This window comes from Spermophilus citellus, assembly GCF_964194105.1.
Source record: "Spermophilus citellus genome assembly, chromosome: 9".
Lineage (NCBI taxonomy): Eukaryota > Metazoa > Chordata > Mammalia > Rodentia > Sciuridae > Spermophilus > Spermophilus citellus.
The window spans coordinates 8,603,583-8,622,300 of record NC_138191.1 but is presented as its reverse complement, the minus strand read 5'-3'; the positions used below and the strand labels follow the sequence as shown (position 1 = coordinate 8,622,300).

General features: G+C 46.9%; 1 protein-coding gene across 1 annotated transcript in view; it reads left to right on the top strand.

Moving 5' to 3' along the window:
• FCRL5 (Fc receptor like 5) overlaps positions 1-14,409 on the top strand; it is a 33,268-nt gene extending 18,859 nt beyond the window's left edge. The window contains exons 10-19 of the mRNA XM_081308846.1: positions 728-1,006; positions 3,309-3,587; positions 5,932-6,210; positions 9,555-9,833; positions 10,287-10,403; positions 11,117-11,144; positions 12,076-12,158; positions 12,357-12,425; positions 14,058-14,089; positions 14,167-14,409. Coding sequence (XP_081164972.1) covers positions 728-1,006; positions 3,309-3,587; positions 5,932-6,210; positions 9,555-9,833; positions 10,287-10,403; positions 11,117-11,144; positions 12,076-12,158; positions 12,357-12,425; positions 14,058-14,089; positions 14,167-14,256 — 1,535 coding nt within the window. The 3' untranslated portion in view covers positions 14,257-14,409. The remainder of the gene's footprint in view (positions 1-727; positions 1,007-3,308; positions 3,588-5,931; positions 6,211-9,554; positions 9,834-10,286; positions 10,404-11,116; positions 11,145-12,075; positions 12,159-12,356; positions 12,426-14,057; positions 14,090-14,166) is intronic.
• The last annotated feature ends 4,309 nt before the right edge of the window (positions 14,410-18,718 follow it).

Genomic DNA, 18,718 nt, shown 5'->3' with positions numbered 1-18,718 from the left:
CCTCTTTCCTCCCTCTTCCCATGGTTAATTTTAAAAGCCATGAGAAGCTTCCCCTGACTCATCTGTGCTAGATCCAGTCCCAGTATTCATCCTTTCTTAGCACCTGATCTTTGGTCTCAATTATCAATGCTTTGACTCTAAATTTCTGTTTTGTTCAGTTTCTGCCTACCATTTCCCCTGCAATGGAAGCTCTGAGAGCAGGGTCTGTGTCTTTCTCATCATTGAATATCCATTAGATACAGCCATTGTGGAACTTATGGATATCCTGTATTCAGTAATTTCTGAATAATTAAATATAAAAATGAGCAAATACACTGCAATGCCCATCCTCTTGTGAGTCCTGTTTCTAATGTAGCCCAGACTCAATTCCATCCCTGGTTATATATGCAACAGCTCTCTCCTCTCCTTCACTTTCCGTTGAGCTGGTTTCTCCTTACCCCCTTCATCATTTGACTTATCAGATGCACAGGTTTCAATTTCATCCCTTCAGATCCCTCAAATATGCTTGGGTTTGTACATCTCAGTGCTCCAAACCACAGGTAAGAACTGCACACATGTCAGTGTTTCCTGAGGTCTGAATAAGGTTCTGAGAATGTGTGAAGGATGAGCTCTCATTTGTGTCTCAAGGTCATTAGAAAACAAGAAAATCACTCTCCTGTTTGAAATTTCTTTAGTGTGTAAGAATATATTCAATCAGAAAGGCTAATGGCTGTTCTTCCTCCCCCAGTTTCATTGTCCCGCCCTGTCCTCACCCTCAAGGATGCCAGCGTCCAGCCTGTGGTGGGGGACGTGATGGAGCTTCACTGCGAGGCCCTGAGAGGCTCCCTCCCAATCACATACACGTTTTATCATGAGGATGTCACCCTGGGGAGCAGAAAGGCCCATTCTACAGGAGGAGCATCCCTCAGTCTCTCTGTGACTCCAGAACATTCTGGAAACTACTTCTGTGAAGCCAGAAATAGTGCTCAGACACAACGCAGTGACACAATGACACTCACTGTCAAAAGTAAGTTGGCCTTTCCCACTAACAGCAGCAGAAGGGACAGACCATTGCCCCACCAGCCCCAGTAGGTGAGACTGGAGCTCAGTTTCCACAGAAGCACCCCCTGGGGGCTGTCATGGCAGGCCTGCTGCCTGCACAGCCACATGGAGAGCAGGTGTGCCTGGATTCTACAGGTGGAGGAGTGTGCCTTCCTTTCTCACTGTACCTTCCTTTCTCTAGCTGTACTTTACTTTCTCCAGCTATACTCTCCTTTCTCTACCTGTATTCTCCTTTCTCTATCTGTACTGTCCTTTCTCCAGCTGTACTTTCCTTTCTCCAGCTCTACCTTTCTTTCTCTAGCTGTACTTTTTCATACTAGCAGTGCTCTGAAGCCATTGTTATGAAAACCCACAAATTTCTCCCTAGCTTTTCTTGTGTTCTGCCAAAGTAACCTGGCTCTCATCCAGGACCCTTGCTAGGAAATTTCCCAATTTTCTTACTTTTCCTGTTTTACATGCCCCAATCCATTCAGCAATGTCACAAGTCCCACTTGTCTGGAGCTGACCACCTGAGCACATCTCACTTGATCCAACTCCACCCATTGCTTCACCATAGCTAAATTTGAGAAAAGACTCAGCTACCAGGTTGTATCACAAAGATCACCAAAGACCTCCACGTACTTAGATCTCTTAACCATATTCATGCCACCATCATTTTATGACTCTAATGATCACATGTCTATGTCCATGACCAACACCGTGGCCTGTGCTTTTCCCACAACCATCATCCACCCCACATATACACAGGCCTCTAACCCTAAAAGACCATTTTAAGCACAAACTACTCACTGTGACCTCCTGCCCTTCCAGCAACTCCTTCTGTCACTACTGTCCTCAGACCTCAACAGAACTCCCAGTTCAATCACTCTCCTACTCCCTCCCTCATCCATCTGCCAAGAACACCTCTGACTCCTACCATCAAATTGAGTATTTGTCTATCTCTCCACCAGTCAGTAACTATGTCCCCTTTCCCTCAGGCATGGAGCAGGGGATTCTTCTCCCGGTGTCAGTGAACATTTCCGTTTGATCTCTACATTCCATCCTCTCATGCATCCTCAGAACCTTCATGAAACCAACTATCCCTTTCTCACTCATGACTCTCAGCATCTCTCCTCATAGGCTCCTTCCGTGGGCATTTGACTTGCTCCATTTCTCTCACATCTAGAAACACCATTGCTTGATCCTGCTCCATCCACTGCTCATCACACCTCCTTCATCCAAATCCACAAGGCAGAAACTGAGGGTGTTCCTTGAATCCTCTCTATCTCTCTTGCCACCATCCTAGTCAGAGCCTTCGTCATTCAATGACATTTAACTACCCCTCAATTTCACTTCTGCCCCCACTACTGTCCTTTTTGCATAACCAGATCAGAATTCTCATACCATTGCTTAGTGAAGAAGGATCAAAATCCTCAGCATGGCCTGGGAAGCCCTGCCTGGCTCTCCAGCCTTCCCTCAGTGCTACTCCCACCTATGCCCACCTTCTTCCCAACCCAGGACCTTTGCACATACTGTCTACCTGCTTCATCTTTCCTCTTTCCTCTTTCCTCCCTCTTCCCATGGTTAATTTTAAAAGCCATGAGAAGCTTCCCCTGACTCATCTGTGCTAGATCCAGTCCCAGTATTAAACCTTTCTTAGCACCTGATCTTTGGTGTCAATTATCAATGCTTTGGCTCTAAATTTCTGTTTTGTTCAGTTTCTGCCTACCATTTCCCCTGCAATGGAAGCTCTGAGAGCAGGGTCTGTGTCTTTCTCATCATTGAATATCCATTAGATACAGCCATTGTGGAACTTATGGATATCCTGTATTCAGTAATTTCTGAATAATTAAATATAAAAATGAGCAAATACACTGCAATGCCCATCCTCTTGTGAGTCCTGTTTCTAATGTAGCCCAGACTCAATTCCATCCCTGGTTATATATGCAACAGCTCTCTCCTCTCCTTCACTTTCTGTTGAGCTGGTTTCTCCTTCCCCCCTTCATCCTTTGACTTATCAGATGCACAGGTTTCAATTTCATCCCTTCAGATCCCTCAAATATGCTTGGGTTTGTACATCTCAGTGCTCCAAACCACAGGTAAGAACTGCACACATGTCAGTGTTTCCTGAGGTCTGAATAAGGTTCTGAGAATGTGTGAAGGATGAGCTCTCATTTGTGTCATAAAGTCATTAAAAAACAAGAAAATCACTCTCCTGTTTGAAATGCCTTTAGTGTGTAAGAATATATTCAATCAGAAAGAGCTGATGGCTATTTTTCCTCCCTCAGTTCCAGTTTCCCGCCCTGTCCTCACCCTCAAGGATGCCAGCGTCCAGCCTGTGGTGGGCGAAATGATGGAGCTTCATTGCGAGGCCCTGAGAGGCTCCCTCCCAATCACATACACGTTTTATCATGAGGATGTCACCCTGGGGAGCAGAAAGGCCCATTCTACAGGAGGAGCATCCCTCAGTCTCTCTGTGACTCCAGAACATTCTGGAAACTACTTCTGTGAAGCCAGAAATAGTGCTCAGACACAACGCAGTGACACAATGACACTCACTGTCAAAAGTAAGTTGGCCTTTCCCACTAACAGCAGCAGAAGGGACAGACCATTGCCCCACCAGCCCCAGTAGGCGAGACTGGAGCTCAGTTTCCACAGAAGCACCCCCTGGGGGCTGTCATGGCAGGCCTGCTGCCTGCACAGCCACATGGAGAGCAGGTGTGCCTGGATTCTACAGGTGGAGGAGTGTGCACCTTCCTTTCTCACTGTACCTTCCTTTCTCCAGCTGTACTTTCCTTCTCCAGCTGTCCTTTCCTTTCTGTATCTGTACTTTCCTTTCTCCAGGTGTACCTTCCTTTCTCTCACTGTACCTTCCTTTCTCCAGCTGTACTTTCCTTTCTCTCACTGTACTTTCCTTTCTCTAGCTGTACCTTCCTTTCTCTAGCTGTACTTTTCTTACTAGCAATGATCTGCAGCCATTGTAATAAAACCTCACATATTTCTCCCTAGCTTCTCCTGTTTTCTGCCAGAAAAACTTTGGCTCCCATCCAAGACACCTGCTAGGAAATTTCCCAACTTTCCCACTCTTGCTTTTTTACATGCCCCTTTCCATTCAGCAATATCACCAAGTCCCACTGTCATGAGCTGAGCATCTGGGCACATCTCACTGATCCACCTCCACCCATTGCTTCACCATCACTAAATTTGAGAAAAGACTCAGCTACCAGGTTGTATCACAAAGATCACCAAAGACCTCCATGTATTTTGATCCCTTGGCCATTTACATCCCACCATCCTTCCATGACTCTAATGACCACATGTCTGTGTCCATGACCAACACCTTGGCCTGTCCTTTTCCCACGTCCATCATCCACCCCACATAAACACAGGCCTCCAACCCTAAAAGACCATTTTAAGCACTTACTACTCACCGTGACCTCCTGCCCTTCCAGCAACTCCTCTGTCACTACTGTCCTCAGACCTCAACAGAACTCCCAGTTCAATCACTCTCCTTCTCCCTCCCTCATCCATCTGCCAAGAACACCTCTGACTCCTACCATCAAATTGAGTATTTGTCTATCTCTCCACCAGTCAGTAACTATGCCCCCTTTCCCTCAGGCATGGAGCAGGGGATTCTTCTCCCGGTGTCAGTGAACATTTCCATTTGATTTCTACATTCCATCCTCTCATGCATCCTCAGAACCTTCATGAAACCAACTATCCCTTTCTCACTCATGACTCTCAGCATCTCTCCTCATAGGCTCCTTCCGTGGGCATTTGACTTGCTCCATTTCTCTCACATCTAGAAACACCATTGCTTGATCCTGCTCCATCCACTGCTCATCACACCTCCTTCATCCAAATCCACAAGGCAGAAACTGAGGGGTGTTCCTTGAATCCTCTCTATCTCTCTTGCCCCCATCCTAGTAAGAGCCTTCATCATTTCAAATACTTCAATGACATTTAACTACCCCTCAATTTCACTTCTGCCCCCACTACAGTCCATTTTGCATAACCAGATCAGAATTCTCATACCATTGCTTAGTGAAGAAGGATCAAAATCCTCAGCATGGCCTGGGAAGCCCTGCCTGGCTCTCCAGCCTTCCCTCAGTGCGACTCCCACCTATGCCCACCTTCTTCCCAACCCAGGACCTTTGCACATACTGTCTACCTGCTTCATCTTTCCTCTTTCCTCTTTCCTCCCTCTTTCCATGGTTAATTTTAAAAGCCATGAGAACCTTCCCCTGACTCAACTGTGCTAGATCCAGTCCCAGTATTCATCCTTTCTTAGCACCTGATCTTTGGTCTCAATTATCAATGCTTTGACTCTAAATTTCTGTTTTGTTCAGTTTCTGCCTACCATTTCCCCTGCAATGGAAGCTCTGAGAGCAGGGTCTATGTCTTTCTCACCATTGAATATCCATTAGATACAGCCATTGTGGAACTTATGGATATCCTGTATTCAGTAATTTCTGAATAATTAAATATAAAAATGAGCAAATACACTGCAATGCCCATCCTCTTGTGAGTCCTGTTTCTAATGTAGCCCAGACTCAATTCCATCCCTGGTTATATATGCAACAGCTCTCTCCTCTCCTTCGTTTTCTGTTGGAGTCGTTTCTCCTTCCCCACTTCATGCTTATCAGATGCACAGGTTTCAATTTCATCTGTTTTCAGATTCCTCAAATATGGTTGGGTTTGTACATCTCAGTGCTCCAAACCACAGGTAAGAACTGCACACATGTCAGTGTTTCCTGAGGTCTGAATAAGGTTCTGAGAATGTGTGAAGGATGAGCTCTCATTCGTGTCTCAAGGTCATTAAAAAATAAGAAAATCACTTTCACTAAATGTCTTTAGTGTGGAAGAATATATTCAATCAGAAAGAGCTGATGGCTGTTTTTCCTCCCTCAGTTCCAGTGTCCCGCCCTGTCCTCACCCTCAGGGATGCCAGCGTCCAGCCTGTGATGGGCGAAATGATGGAACTTCACTGTGAGGCCCTGAGCGGCTCTCCTCCGATCCTGTACAAGTTTTATCATGAGGATGTCACCCTGTGGAGCACAGTGGCCCCCTCTGGCGGAGGAGCCTCCTTCAACCTCTCCTTGATGGAGAAACATTCTGGAAACTACTCCTGTGAGGCTGAGAATGACCTGGAGATCCAGCGCAGTGAATTGGTGACTGTCATCGTCACAGGTGAGCCGGCTGTGCCCACCAGCAGCACAAGCCAGACCTGCCGGTGCCTTCCCTTCCAACAGCACCATATGAAGGTGCAGCGTTCCTCCGTGTCCCGTCCGGCAGGACACATCAACGTGGGCAGCGAACCTAGATGGGGAGGAATGAAGGGACATGGGACACGAAGGGTGATAGCGAGACAAAAGTTCTGATCAAGCTGCAAACTTTTATTGTTCACACAGGGGTATTTATGGGCTGGGGATGGGGGAGCTCTCTTATGGGCAGTTGCTGGAAGTCTTCACCAGGTGACATAGCACAGGATGTTTCAGGAAGACAGAGGGCCACAGGATGTCTCAGGGAGATGGATGGCTGCAGGGTGTCTCCCAGGCGAGATGTCTCCTAGGGGGCTGTTTCTTGTAACTGTCAGGCTCTTCTTTGAAGGAGAACTCCCTTTTGGTCCCTGGCACCTCGGGCCCCTTTCTGGTTGCCTTCCCAGCCTCTTCCCGCCTGCAGAGCCCCTGTTTGAACATCTGAGGTCCGTCCTGAGGTAGAGTTTCCAGAAGCCCGACCTTCCCAACAGCACAGTTCTCCTTCAGTGTGATTAAAGCTCTCTCTGAAAATCCTGAGAAGACATTTTTACAACACAGACCCCATCCTGACCTGAAATTATGATACGAAGGAAATGCCCAAGAATTCTGAGGATGGGTTTCTCTGCTCCCCCCCAAATATTAGACCCTTCCTTGCCTGGGTTCTTGTCTCCTTGACTTCCAAGAAGCTTCTACTCATGAGTTCACTTCATTCCCAGGCATAGAAATTTTATCCATATTCCATATTAAAATCCTCTGCTCACATTAGCACAGCCTCTCAGCCTTTGGGTCCTTAAAGGAAGGGCACAGGTGACAGGGGCAGAGGAGGGGACAACAGGGTGACATGGGATAAAAATCGCCCCCATCAATTAAATTTGTCTTCTCTAAGCTGTCCTTTCACCCCTCGCCATTAAGTGTAATAACCAAAGGAAAACTGCTTCTTTTGAGCTTTTAATCTGTTTGGCGATGACCTTTAAAACCTTGTTTAGGGAGACCTAGGGTAAAGAAAAAGTCTGCTTAGGGCTGTTACGATGAATGTTCCAGACTTGGCTTTAAAGATTAACTGCCTATATGACCTTTACCAAGCATCTTTCCTATACTGACCTCAGTTTCCTCACCCGTAAAGTGGGAAATCCGGCTAGATGGAAATCGTGTCATCATTTCCCATAATTTCCTGGACAGGGAATATAGAACATAAAGACACAAAAGTTTCCTAGAAGATTCATGCAAAAGGAGAAGAGGGTTGTCCCTACCTCCGGGATACGTCCCAGGAACGGGAGACTATGCTATGGTGTACGATTACCCCCAGAGTCAGGTAAAGCCACACATAGGTCTACACTCTTGGTCTTTCTTGGCTGAATCACTAAGTATCTTGAGGAGGAGAGACAAAGTTAAATAAACAGGATAATTCGGGACTGCTAGCTCAGGATCCAGTCTCTACTGGAGGTAGCCAGTGCAGTGATCTCTAAGTCACCGGGAGGTGAGCTGATTTGAGGTGTGGTTTCTCCCGTTCAGCCAGTTCATTTGCTCTCTGCTCTATGACCTCCTGTCCCAGTAGCACCTGCCTCAGACAGTTTTCCTCTGAACTGGGACTGTTGATCATCCTTCTCCCCTTGCTCCTATGATTCCCCGGCACAAATATCTGTTATTCTGCTGCTATTATCAACCTAGCTAAAGAGTTTCCTGAACATCCTGGATATATTGTGTCTGAGTTCCAGAGCTAGGACCCAAGTCACGGAGAACAGCAACCACCCAAAGGAGCAGATCGGGAGGCAGTTTCTCTTCTCTGTGACGTGTGTCCTAGTTTCAAGATCCATATCATGAAATTTTATCTGAATGTTAAAAAAATCCAGTATTACAAAAGGACCAACGTTGCAAAGGTCTACTTCTTTCTTTCTTTCTTTCTTTCTTTTTAAATTTATTTGTTCTTTCTAGATATACATGGTAGTAGAGTGTATTTTGGCATATTATACGTACATAGAATTAGTATAACTTAATCAGATAAAGTCTGATTCATCCTATTGTCTTTTCCATTCCCATCTCGCCTCCCTTCCCTTCATTCCCCTTTGTCTGTCCAAGGAACTTCTAATCTTCCCCTTCCTTGTTGTGACTTAGCATCCATATATCAGAGAAAACATTCTGTCTTTTTTTTTTTTTTTGGAGAGGGGGGACCAGCTTATTTCACTTAGCATAATATTCTCCAGTTCCATCTATTTACCATATGCCATAATTTCATTCTTCTTTATGACTGAGTAATATTCCATTGTGTATATATACCACTTGTTTTTTTAATCCATTCATCTGTTATAGGGAACCTAGGTTGGTTCCATAGCCTGGCTATTCTGAATTGAGCTGCTGTAAACATTGGTGTGGCAGCATCGCTATAGTATGCTGACTTTAAGTCCTTTGGATATAAACCCAAGAGTGGGATAACTGGGTCAAATAGTGGTTCCATCCCAAGTTTCCTAAGGAATCTTCATACTTTTTCTGGAGTGGTGGTACCAATTTGTAGTTCCAACAGCAATGTATAAGTGAACACAAAGGTCTCTTTCTAACTTCTCTTCCTATACATAACTACCTGTTAACTGTTTCATGAGTATTTTCCATAAATATTCTATGAACATTGAGGCACAGAATTTGTTTACCCAAGTAGGATCATATTACACATATAGTTACCCAACTTCCATTTTTCACTTAAAAATACACCTATGCATCTTAGCTATCTTTCGTTATTGCATTACTTGGTCCACTGGGTCATTTCTGATATTTAGCTATTGTAGAAATCCTTATACAAACCATTTTGATCTACATTATGTCAGTATCCCTAAAGGAGATGGTCCTAGATGTAGTTTTGCTGGGCCAAGCTTTCAAAGTGTTTTAAATTTGGTAGATATTTTCAAATTGTCAAAGAAGTGTCTTGAATTTTCTTTCTCACCTAGTCAATAACAAGGTGCCTGTTTACCTTGTAGGTATTATCCATCCATTTGGGCTGTGCCAATCGGGTGAGAAGGAAAAGGAATTGTATTGTATTCAGGTTGTTTTTACTTGCATACATGTAATGTATTAATAATGAAGGTAAAAGTCTTTTTATATTTACTGACTATTTGAAGTTTTCATCACTTTCTACATTTTCTGTTGAATATTACTGTACATGAAAAGGTATTTATGCATCAAAGTCATTAACTATGGTTTGTTTTAATCCATTTTCAGAGTCTGAGCTCTGACTTTTTTTTGTTTATAACACTTTTCTTTTGCCATGGACATTTTGTTTTGTCTCAGTTCCAGTGTCCCGCCCTGTGCTCACCCTCAGGGCTCCCAGGGCCCAGGCTGAGGTGGGGGACGTGGTGGAGCTTCACTGCGAGGCCCTGAGGGGCTCTCCCCCGATCCTGTACCAGTTTTATCACGAGGACGTCACCCTGGGGAACAGCTCCGCGCCCTCTGGGGGAGGAGCATCCTTCAACCTCTCCCTGACTGCAGAACATTCTGGAAACTACTCCTGCAAGGCCGACAATAGCCTGGGGGCCCAGCGCAGTGAGGCGGTGGCACTTTTCATCCCAGGTAAGTTTCTTTTGCCCAGGGCACGGGTGTGAGCCAAAAATTTCCTCCAAGGACCCTCTGGTCATTCTCATGGGCTTTACCAAGAGGGTGCGTCCCAGGGACACTAAGCTGGGAGCTCTCTATAAACTGATCTATTTCCAAATGTGTCTCCAGTGATGGCACTTGTGGTGGGGGCAGGGACAAAGAGCATCATCGAATTCAGGGTTTACCTGCTGGCTCTTCTCTCACTGGCCACTGTCCATCCTGACCCTCAGCCCTGTCTCAATCATGGTAACGCACTGCCTCACAAAGCCAGGAACCATGTCCTGTGCCGCACCAACACCCGCTTGGCCTCAGGGATTCTGGGCCTCTAGGCTCGTCCTGTCTCTCAGGCCACGCACCAGCTTCAGGGGTCAGAGCAGCTGAAGGCCACAAGCCTCTGTCTTGGGCTCACTCATGGGGTCTCCCCGTCAGGGCTAACGGAGAGCCAAAATGGTCCTGTGGCCCCAGGAGTCACTGGGGGGCTGCTGGGGACGGTGGTCCTTGCTGCTGGCGCACTGCTCTTCTACCATTGGCTTTCAAGGAAAGCAGGTAAGAAGCTCCTGGCTCATCTCTGCTGGAGCCCATACCTCCTCTGTCTTCCTTCAACCTCATGCCGACAGTGTGACCGTACCCCAGGCTTTCAAAACGTCCTCTTCTTTCTCTGCGCAATCCCTCTCCTTCTACCCCACAATCCCTCTTCACCTTTCCCACTGGGTCCCCCAAAGTCCTCTTTACCTAATCTGAAACTGCTGAAAGAGCCATATTAGTGGAGCAAGCCTGGGTGACATGCAGCTTATCCAACCCCCCAAAATTGCAACATGCCTCCCTCGGTTTCTACAAAGACCCCTAAGTGATGGGAAGAGGAGGACATCAACTCTGAGAAACAGAAGTGAAAAACAGAAGCCAAATAGGAGTTGGTAACTTGTTGATTTTTTTTAAATGCACAGTATGTTTATAGATGATAAAGTCTATTTTCCTGCTTGCAGCTATTACACTGCCTGCCATTTTTAAAGATCACTCTTTAAAAACTCCAGGTTAAAGGTCTACAGTTTGTGGACTCCTATTTCACATTATAACCATACTCCTTTGGAGGCCAGGGTCAGTTGTTTAGTAGTTTGGGCCCCATATATCACCTCCCTTGGGAAGGATTCAGACTTTATTGACAGCAATGCCTGGTGATTTCTATGTAAGTCTCCTGCGACTGGGCCCCCTAAGAAGGTCCTCTTTTCCTAAATCAAATACCTCTGTGCTTTCTTTCACAGGGGGGCGGACCACCTCTGACCCCTCCAGGTAAGACATGGGCTGTGTTTCCATGTAGTTAATGAAATTCCCATGGGGTATAAATGGAATCGAACCTGATTATCACCAAGAGCCCAATTTCTGTTGTATGATGCTGAGATGGGTGGTACCTGCTTCACGTCGCCACTTCTGTTGGGATACCTCAAGGCAATTCCCAGGACCTTCCCATCCACCACTTTAACTGTATAGGCCTTCTTCTCACATCAAGTATCCATTTCTTTTTGTTTCTCAGCTCACATCCTTATACAATCACACCTAGCTCTTGGCTTGTTTGTCTGAGTGACCACTATGACCCCTGAGTCCATCCATGTCTTGAGATGACTTAGCTTAATTAACCTGGAAAGCTCTGGAATTGGCCAACATAATCAAGACCTGTTGTGATGACAGCCAAGAAGATAGAGCCACATAACTTGGTCACCCAGTGAAGTCATTCTGCCAGGGCCACTGTCTTGGATCTTTCAGGCTGACTTCAGTAGCCACACCGTGGCTCAACACTATCCCTGGGCAAGCCCCTGGTAGCAGTGGGAGTAGTATCTAAACCATCCAGAGTTCCTAAGACCTTTTCTGATTCTGATCTCTGTGAAAGTAGAGGTTCTGGAGCCTGGTTTGAATTTTGGTTTTTCCCCTTTCTGGTCACATGGTCATGGTCAGTCACTTCACCTTGTAAAACCTCCATTATTTTTTTACCTGTAGAATGGAGATAAAATAGAACTAACTTTCTATTGCTCCAAGTACAGTGCCTGTTACATACCTGGTGGCCGTAAAGTCTGGAAAAAACATATAGTATGAATCCCTCATGATTCGTAGTCACGAATATGATTCCAGGCTTGACTGCCCATCTGGGGTAAAAACTCACTGAGAGGGATCACCATAGCCACTGTGTCAGGCCCCTGGGAAATACCAGTGTTCCTGTGTCTCACAGGCGCTCTTCAGACTCCAACCCCCAGGACCCCACCTACCACAATGTGCCAGGATGGATAGAGCTGCAGCCGGTGTACATGAACAGTGAGGACCAGGGACACGCCGTTTGGGCTGGGCTGCAGGGTCGGTGTGGGAAAGAGCTGGGACCGGAGGTGAGGAGGGACAGCCCACAGACCCAGAAGGTTTCGTCCTTTCGAACAATAAACAGGCTGGGGAGGAGGACAGGGCTCAGATAAGAGGCAAGCTCCTTCCTGTCCTCTGACACTTCAACTTCTCTCTAAGTAAATTCTAGAGGAGAAGACGTGGTTTACACCCAAGTGTCGTGCCTCCAGAAGGAAAGCAGAAATTCAGGTAAGACCAGAGGAAGCACCTGTTCTGGCCAACCTTCAACGTCGACAGCCTACTGCTCCATCTCCTCCTCCCCAGAAGGTCTGGGCCAGCCAGACACAGAGCCAGCTGCCCCCCAGCCTAGTTCACTGGGGCTTCTCAACTTGTGCCTACACTGTTTGGGGTTAGCCCAAGCCCATCATATGGTACTGCTTTCTCTGTCCTCAACTGATGGCCTCAGTACAACCTAACTCCGTATAAAACCATCACCTTGGGTTGTCACTGAACCCCTCTGTAAAGCCGTTTGTTTATAAAATGGAGCAGGACTATTATTCTCTGCTGTCGTATTTTGGGCTCCTATAAGAATACTATAGACTGGTTGGCCTACAAAATAAGCATTTATGGCTCACAGTTCCCAACATGGTCAGATTCCCCTCTTCCTCTTCCTGGTTTGCAAACAAGAGCTTTCTTGCTATATCCTCTCATGATGGAGAGACCATCTTTCTTGTGTCTCATTTTCTAAGGATACCAATCCCATCATTGTAGATCTAAGATACATCTAAGATACATATGTGTGTGTGTGTGTGTGTATACAAATGCTCTAACATATATTTAAGATATAGATTGATGATTGATAGATTGGTTGGTAGATAGATCAATCCCTTAGAACAGGGATCTAAAGGGGTGTAAATACAAATTGTGTATATATAGAAAGAGATCTTAGAGAGAGATACATATATATGATCTAAGATATATATTTATATCTAAGATCTCAGCTATATATTTCCTTAGAACTAGGATACAAATAAATATCTATAAATATATATTTATCATATGTATAAATATCTTAGATATCCCTTAGAACTGTACCTGTAGCATATATAGATATAGAAAGACATAACTGTAGTATACTTGCATATGATAGAGAGTTTTTCTTTTTTTTTCAATATTTATTTTTTTTAGTTGTAGGTGGATACAATATCTTTAATTCCTTTTTATGTGGTGCTGAGGATCGACCCCAGTGCTTCATGCGTGCTAGGAGAGCACTCTACCACTGAGCCACAACCCCAGCCCCGAGTTTATTTTCTTTAGAGCACTCAGAACTGTACCTGGCACACAGAAACTGCTCAGCACATGACAGATGATAGAAATTATCCATCTAAAACCAGGTGCACAGTATGTGCCTGTATCATATAGATGCACACATCTCTGCCATAAGCCCAGAGGCAGATGACATGCCGATTCCCATCATCTAGACGTGACAACTGAGGCAGGAGAAGTTGAGTGACTAGCCCCAGACCACCGGGGTGGCAAGGCAGAACCAGGGCTCCATCCCAGGGAGACAGGACTCGGAATCTTCTCTCTAAAGCCTGCTTCAGACAATGCTCCATCATATGTAACATGACTCCAGGGTCAAGGGACTACCAAGGTCAAAGGTGAAGCCCTTCTTTTGAGAGCTTCTGGAAGCTCAGAGTGGGGAGCAAAGTGTGAGGTGGTGCTGAGGAGGGGGCTGGTCAGCGCTCCAAGGCTGAGGACAGAATGGGCAGTTGCTGGACAGAAGAGGTCCTAGGGCAGAAAGGACTGGCCTTATAGCACAGGGCACAGGAACAGCTCTGAGTGGGCCTCCACAGCTGAGCACTCCCCTTCTTTCCACAGCGGCCTCTGCACACAGCCTCAGCAATCAGACGGTGAGTCTCCTGACCTGTGTTGCCTCGCCTGGGGGCCCAACAGCTCTGGCCCCCACCTAAGTGTTCCTTCCTCCTAGGACTCCTCTGTCATCTACGCCAAGGTGAAGAAGGCATGCACCCCAGCCTCCGGGCCCCACCAGCTGGCCTCTCCAGCTCCTCACAGATGAGTCCACACATCTCCCCAACTGCTGTCTCAGCCTCTGAATCCCAGTGTTCTCCGTGGGGAAGAAGGAGCATTGAAATGGGAAGATTGAAGCCACCCCAGGCCACATCCAGCAGCTTTTGTGTCAAATGCTCTCTGTCTGCACTGAGCCCAGAGTCCTGCTGGATTCCCACTTATTTCCTAGGTTACAGCGTTGCCCTCGTGGCTCCTTTTTTAATCTAGTGATAAGTTGCTCCCAACTTGGGGCCCATTGCATCTCCAGGCTTCCTTAGTGAGTGTCAGCTCGGGAGGGGGGTCCTGACAGTCCTCAATTCCGGCAGGGAGGTCCTGCCCTCGTGGGTACACTTCTCAATTGCTATCAGCCTCCTGGGACTACTCAGTAGCCTGCCAGATGGGAAGGACACGCCCCAAGGATGATGGACGCCATGTGGATGTCCTTCTAGTGGGACTGCACTTCATGCTTTTCAACCTGTCTGAATCTCCAAGGGCAGCTGACTTGAGACTAACTCCTCTCCTGCACCTGTGCCAACATCTATTCATCTAAGTGAGTGGACTTTGCACTCCGGTTCCCAGGTCTTCCCCAATCTTCCAGAAGTAAGGCCATAAAATCAAGCCCAGGATGCCCAAGGACACTGCTATAATGCATATTGGAATATATGCAAATTACTATTTGACTGAATGACTGAAGAAGAAACTATGGATAATCAAACTGGCATCTGATCCAGCTCTAGCATGCTCCCGAGAAAATTCAGGAGGTACTTCTGTTTCCTCTGAGCAAGAAATAAAAGGGAAGCAGCTGGGGTGAGGAATTTGGCTTATCAAGAAAGAGGGTTTCTCAGACTTTAATGTGCCTCCGGAATACCTGAGGATCTTATGAAATTGCAGATCCTGGCTCCGTGAGGCTGGGTGGATTCTAGAATTCTCCATTTGTAACAAACTTCCAGGTGATGCTGATGCCACAGGTCCAGGAACCATACTGATTGCTGAGGTGCAGGAGGCCTGGCTGCCCTCCATGTAACTCCACGGGGGGCTTGCACACAGATCACACTGTTCCTGAAGCTATCATTCAGCCAGAGCACCGCCAGCTGCACACAGATCACACTGTTCCTGAAGCTATCATTCAGCCAGAGCACTGCCAGCTGCTGTGGCATACAGAAATTCCTTGCAGCATATTGGGTCTCATCAGCCACCCTGGGTGGGGGAAGGTGGCTGCCGCCATCTTTGTTTCCCCACACTTTCCCGTGAAGAGTGAATGAACACCCTATGCATCAATAAGCCCTCCAGACCCTGCCCCTAGTTGGGAGGTGCTCTTCTCCATTTCCTAGCTCAGCCCTTCTGCAATTCCTTCTCCTGAAAGGCCTTTCCCATCATCTCCATCTACTGTAATTCTGCCCTTTCCCTAAGCCCCACCAGTATCCACCCCACCGTCTCTCCTTTGGGCACCTATGGCACTTGGACAGATTTGTAATTACCATTGTCAATGTGGGGAGAGGACTGAAAGTTGATTAGGACAACCCTAATATTGCAGCAAGAAATTGAGAATTGGGAAGGAAACCAGATGATGACGACCACATAGCCAGGTACTAGCAAAGCCCAAACTAAAGTAAACCCAGGACTCCCGACCCCCAAGACCATATTCTTTCCTCCACATCTCTCTTCTGTTGCAGAAACATGGGGCTGGGGGCATTTCTGGTTCTCCAACAACTTCGAGAGGCCATAAAAGCAAAACCCAACTCCAGTTGATGTACACACAGAGCCCAGCATGGTGCCTGGCATACGGCTGGCTTTCAATAAATCATTGTCAAATTGAATGTTGGGTAAGTCTCCCAATGAATCCGCATCATCTCCACAAATTTATCCATATCTTTACTGATTAACTCTTATTCCAGGGGAATGCAATTCATGTCCTCAGATCTCAGAATGTTTGGGGATACCAATAAAATAATTTCTATCAGACCAACCTGTCAGTCTGGAGTGGACTTTTTAACTGTTTTTAACAAAACCAGCATTGCCTGCAGGTATCTGAAACTCAAGGAAAAAAACCAATCAGATGAACCACAAAATTTTTTTTTCTCTCTCTCCTTACTCCTTCCCTCCCCTCCCTTCCTTTTCCCCTTTCATCTCCTTTTTTTAGCTGAAGCCACACCTCTGTCCCAGTCACCCCAGCCAGGAGACACACAGCTGTCTCTAGCTCTCTACACTGAATTGGTCACCCAGTCCAATCCATTCTGCTGTTTGTCTTACGTATCTCATAAATCGTGTTCCCTCTGCCCCTGCCTTGGTACCGGCTCTTGTCAACAACCACAAGGACTATTGCAGTCACCTGAGAGTGGTGTCCCTACCTCCAGACTCTTCCACCCCCATTCATTCCCAGTTGGATCATCAGGATGAATTTTCCAGCCTGTTGATCCCTCTGCTGGGATTCCCTTGTTTTCCAGAGAGCTCACTCTTTCCTCTTTGCAGTTTAGTTCCAACCTAAACTTCCAGCTTCATCTCCAATCCTTCCCCATCACCACAGGAACAGGCACCCCACACTCCTGCCACACACACACACACACCTGATTTCAAGTGGCCATACCTTTCCACATCTGTCCCAGTAACTGCTCCCTCTTTGTCTTATCTGTCAAAGACACTTGTCCTCCAAGACCTAATTCCCCTCTCAGGGAAGCTTCACTTTCTTCCTCTGGGTCTCTTTTGCATCTATGTTTCTTATCATCCTTACAAGGGAGAGTGACAGACAGACAGACGGGCGCAGAGACAGAGACAGAGAGACACAGAGAGAGAAACCCTCCTCAATTCTCACATCACCGCAACCCACAGCACAGGACTTGGTCAGTCAGATGCTCAGCTCTTAGTGGATAAATGTATAGAATGGGACTTTGCCTGTTTTCTCAGAATAACTCCCGTAGCCCCAAGGCTGAGGTCTGCAGTTGACAGTTACCCACCATGTTCTGAAGAGGAGCTTCTAGACACACCCACGGGACCAACAAACGGCACACCCACCCTCGGCACTTCCAGATCAGCTGACCTGTAGGGTTCATTAAGGAGATGGTGACCCAGTGAGGGTGCTGGGCACCTGCCCTCCTGACCCAGCCAGGGAAGACAAGACTCGTGGATAACTGCTTAGAGAAATGAAGAGGGTCCTTCACCACTCAGCTCAGGAATCCACAGGCTTGCCCCTGAGCCCTGCCCACTGAGCTTTCAGGAGATCTTGACACGAGTGCCCTGGAGTTGGGTGTCTGAGGGAGAAGCATTTCTCACCACTCCTGATGTCCCCACCCTGCCGTGGGGAGGGAGCCCATTATTCCATACCCCTGGTCCCTCTCTGCCTTACTCCCCCGATAAGGAACAGCTACTTAGCTCCCTGAAGAGTCTGGAAAGAGAGTGTGGGCATGTGTGGACCGGCCAGTCTTGTCTCCCCCTGTGTCATGGCCAAGGGCATCTCACAGGAGTTTCTGTTCTCCTCTGTCCTAAGTTCCAAAGGACCACTTTTGGCTGCAGATATAGCTCAGTGGTAGAGTGCTTGCCTAGCATAAGTGAGGCCCTGGGTCAGATCCCTGGACACCCTCCCCATCCAAAAAAAAAAAAATATTGAAAGGACCCACCTCTACAGATAGGTGCCTGCAAGACTTCAAACCTTAAGAAACAGGGGAGACTTCAGAAGAGCAAATGCACAGGAAGGATAGACGTTTCTGCTACAGCCATGGCGGATGCTTTATGCATCAGTGGTATTTACCTGGCATAGACCACGTGGGGTTTTTACCATGATTATTTGCAATAATTTATTTGGAACTGTCATCTGGAGCTGAATTTGATTTTGGCTACTGAAGGCCTCTAAGGCTCTGGCTGCACTGGTTTTTGGCAGGTCACTAAGACTTTGTCCCAGGGCTTTGGTGCTGAGAATGCACACACTGACCATTAAGCAATGCTGGGCAGGGGTGCTGGACTGCTCAGGCTGGAGTCACTGTAGCCACAGGTCGCACTAGTTCTGCTACTGTGTATTCAGGCTGCTGCATCTGCCAGGCAAGGATCCCAGTTTCTCTTGGCACGTGGGAGCATGACCCAATGGCACTTCCCTCATGTATACCATGTGCCCCTACCTCCACTCTGGGCCACCTGCTGGAGGTTGATCTTGACAATGGGATAGTAGAGCCAGCAGATGGATTTCTATCCTTTACCACCACCAAATGCACTGCTCAAAGATGGAAAAGCTTGATATGGAAACATCCTGAGACCAGGCAATCAACTTGTGGTATAGCTGTGATCAAGTTGGGATGACACACCTTTAGATGTGTTTTCCTTACTTCCTAGCCTCTCCCATTCTCTCATTCCTGCTCCCTGGGATTAGGCTCATCCATCATGTGGTTAACACATGAACTTCTGCTTCATGCTATTTTCTAGGGATCAGGAGCTAAAACAGCAGCTTCGAGCCACAGAGTTACAGCCAGGTGGCAGTCACATGGAGC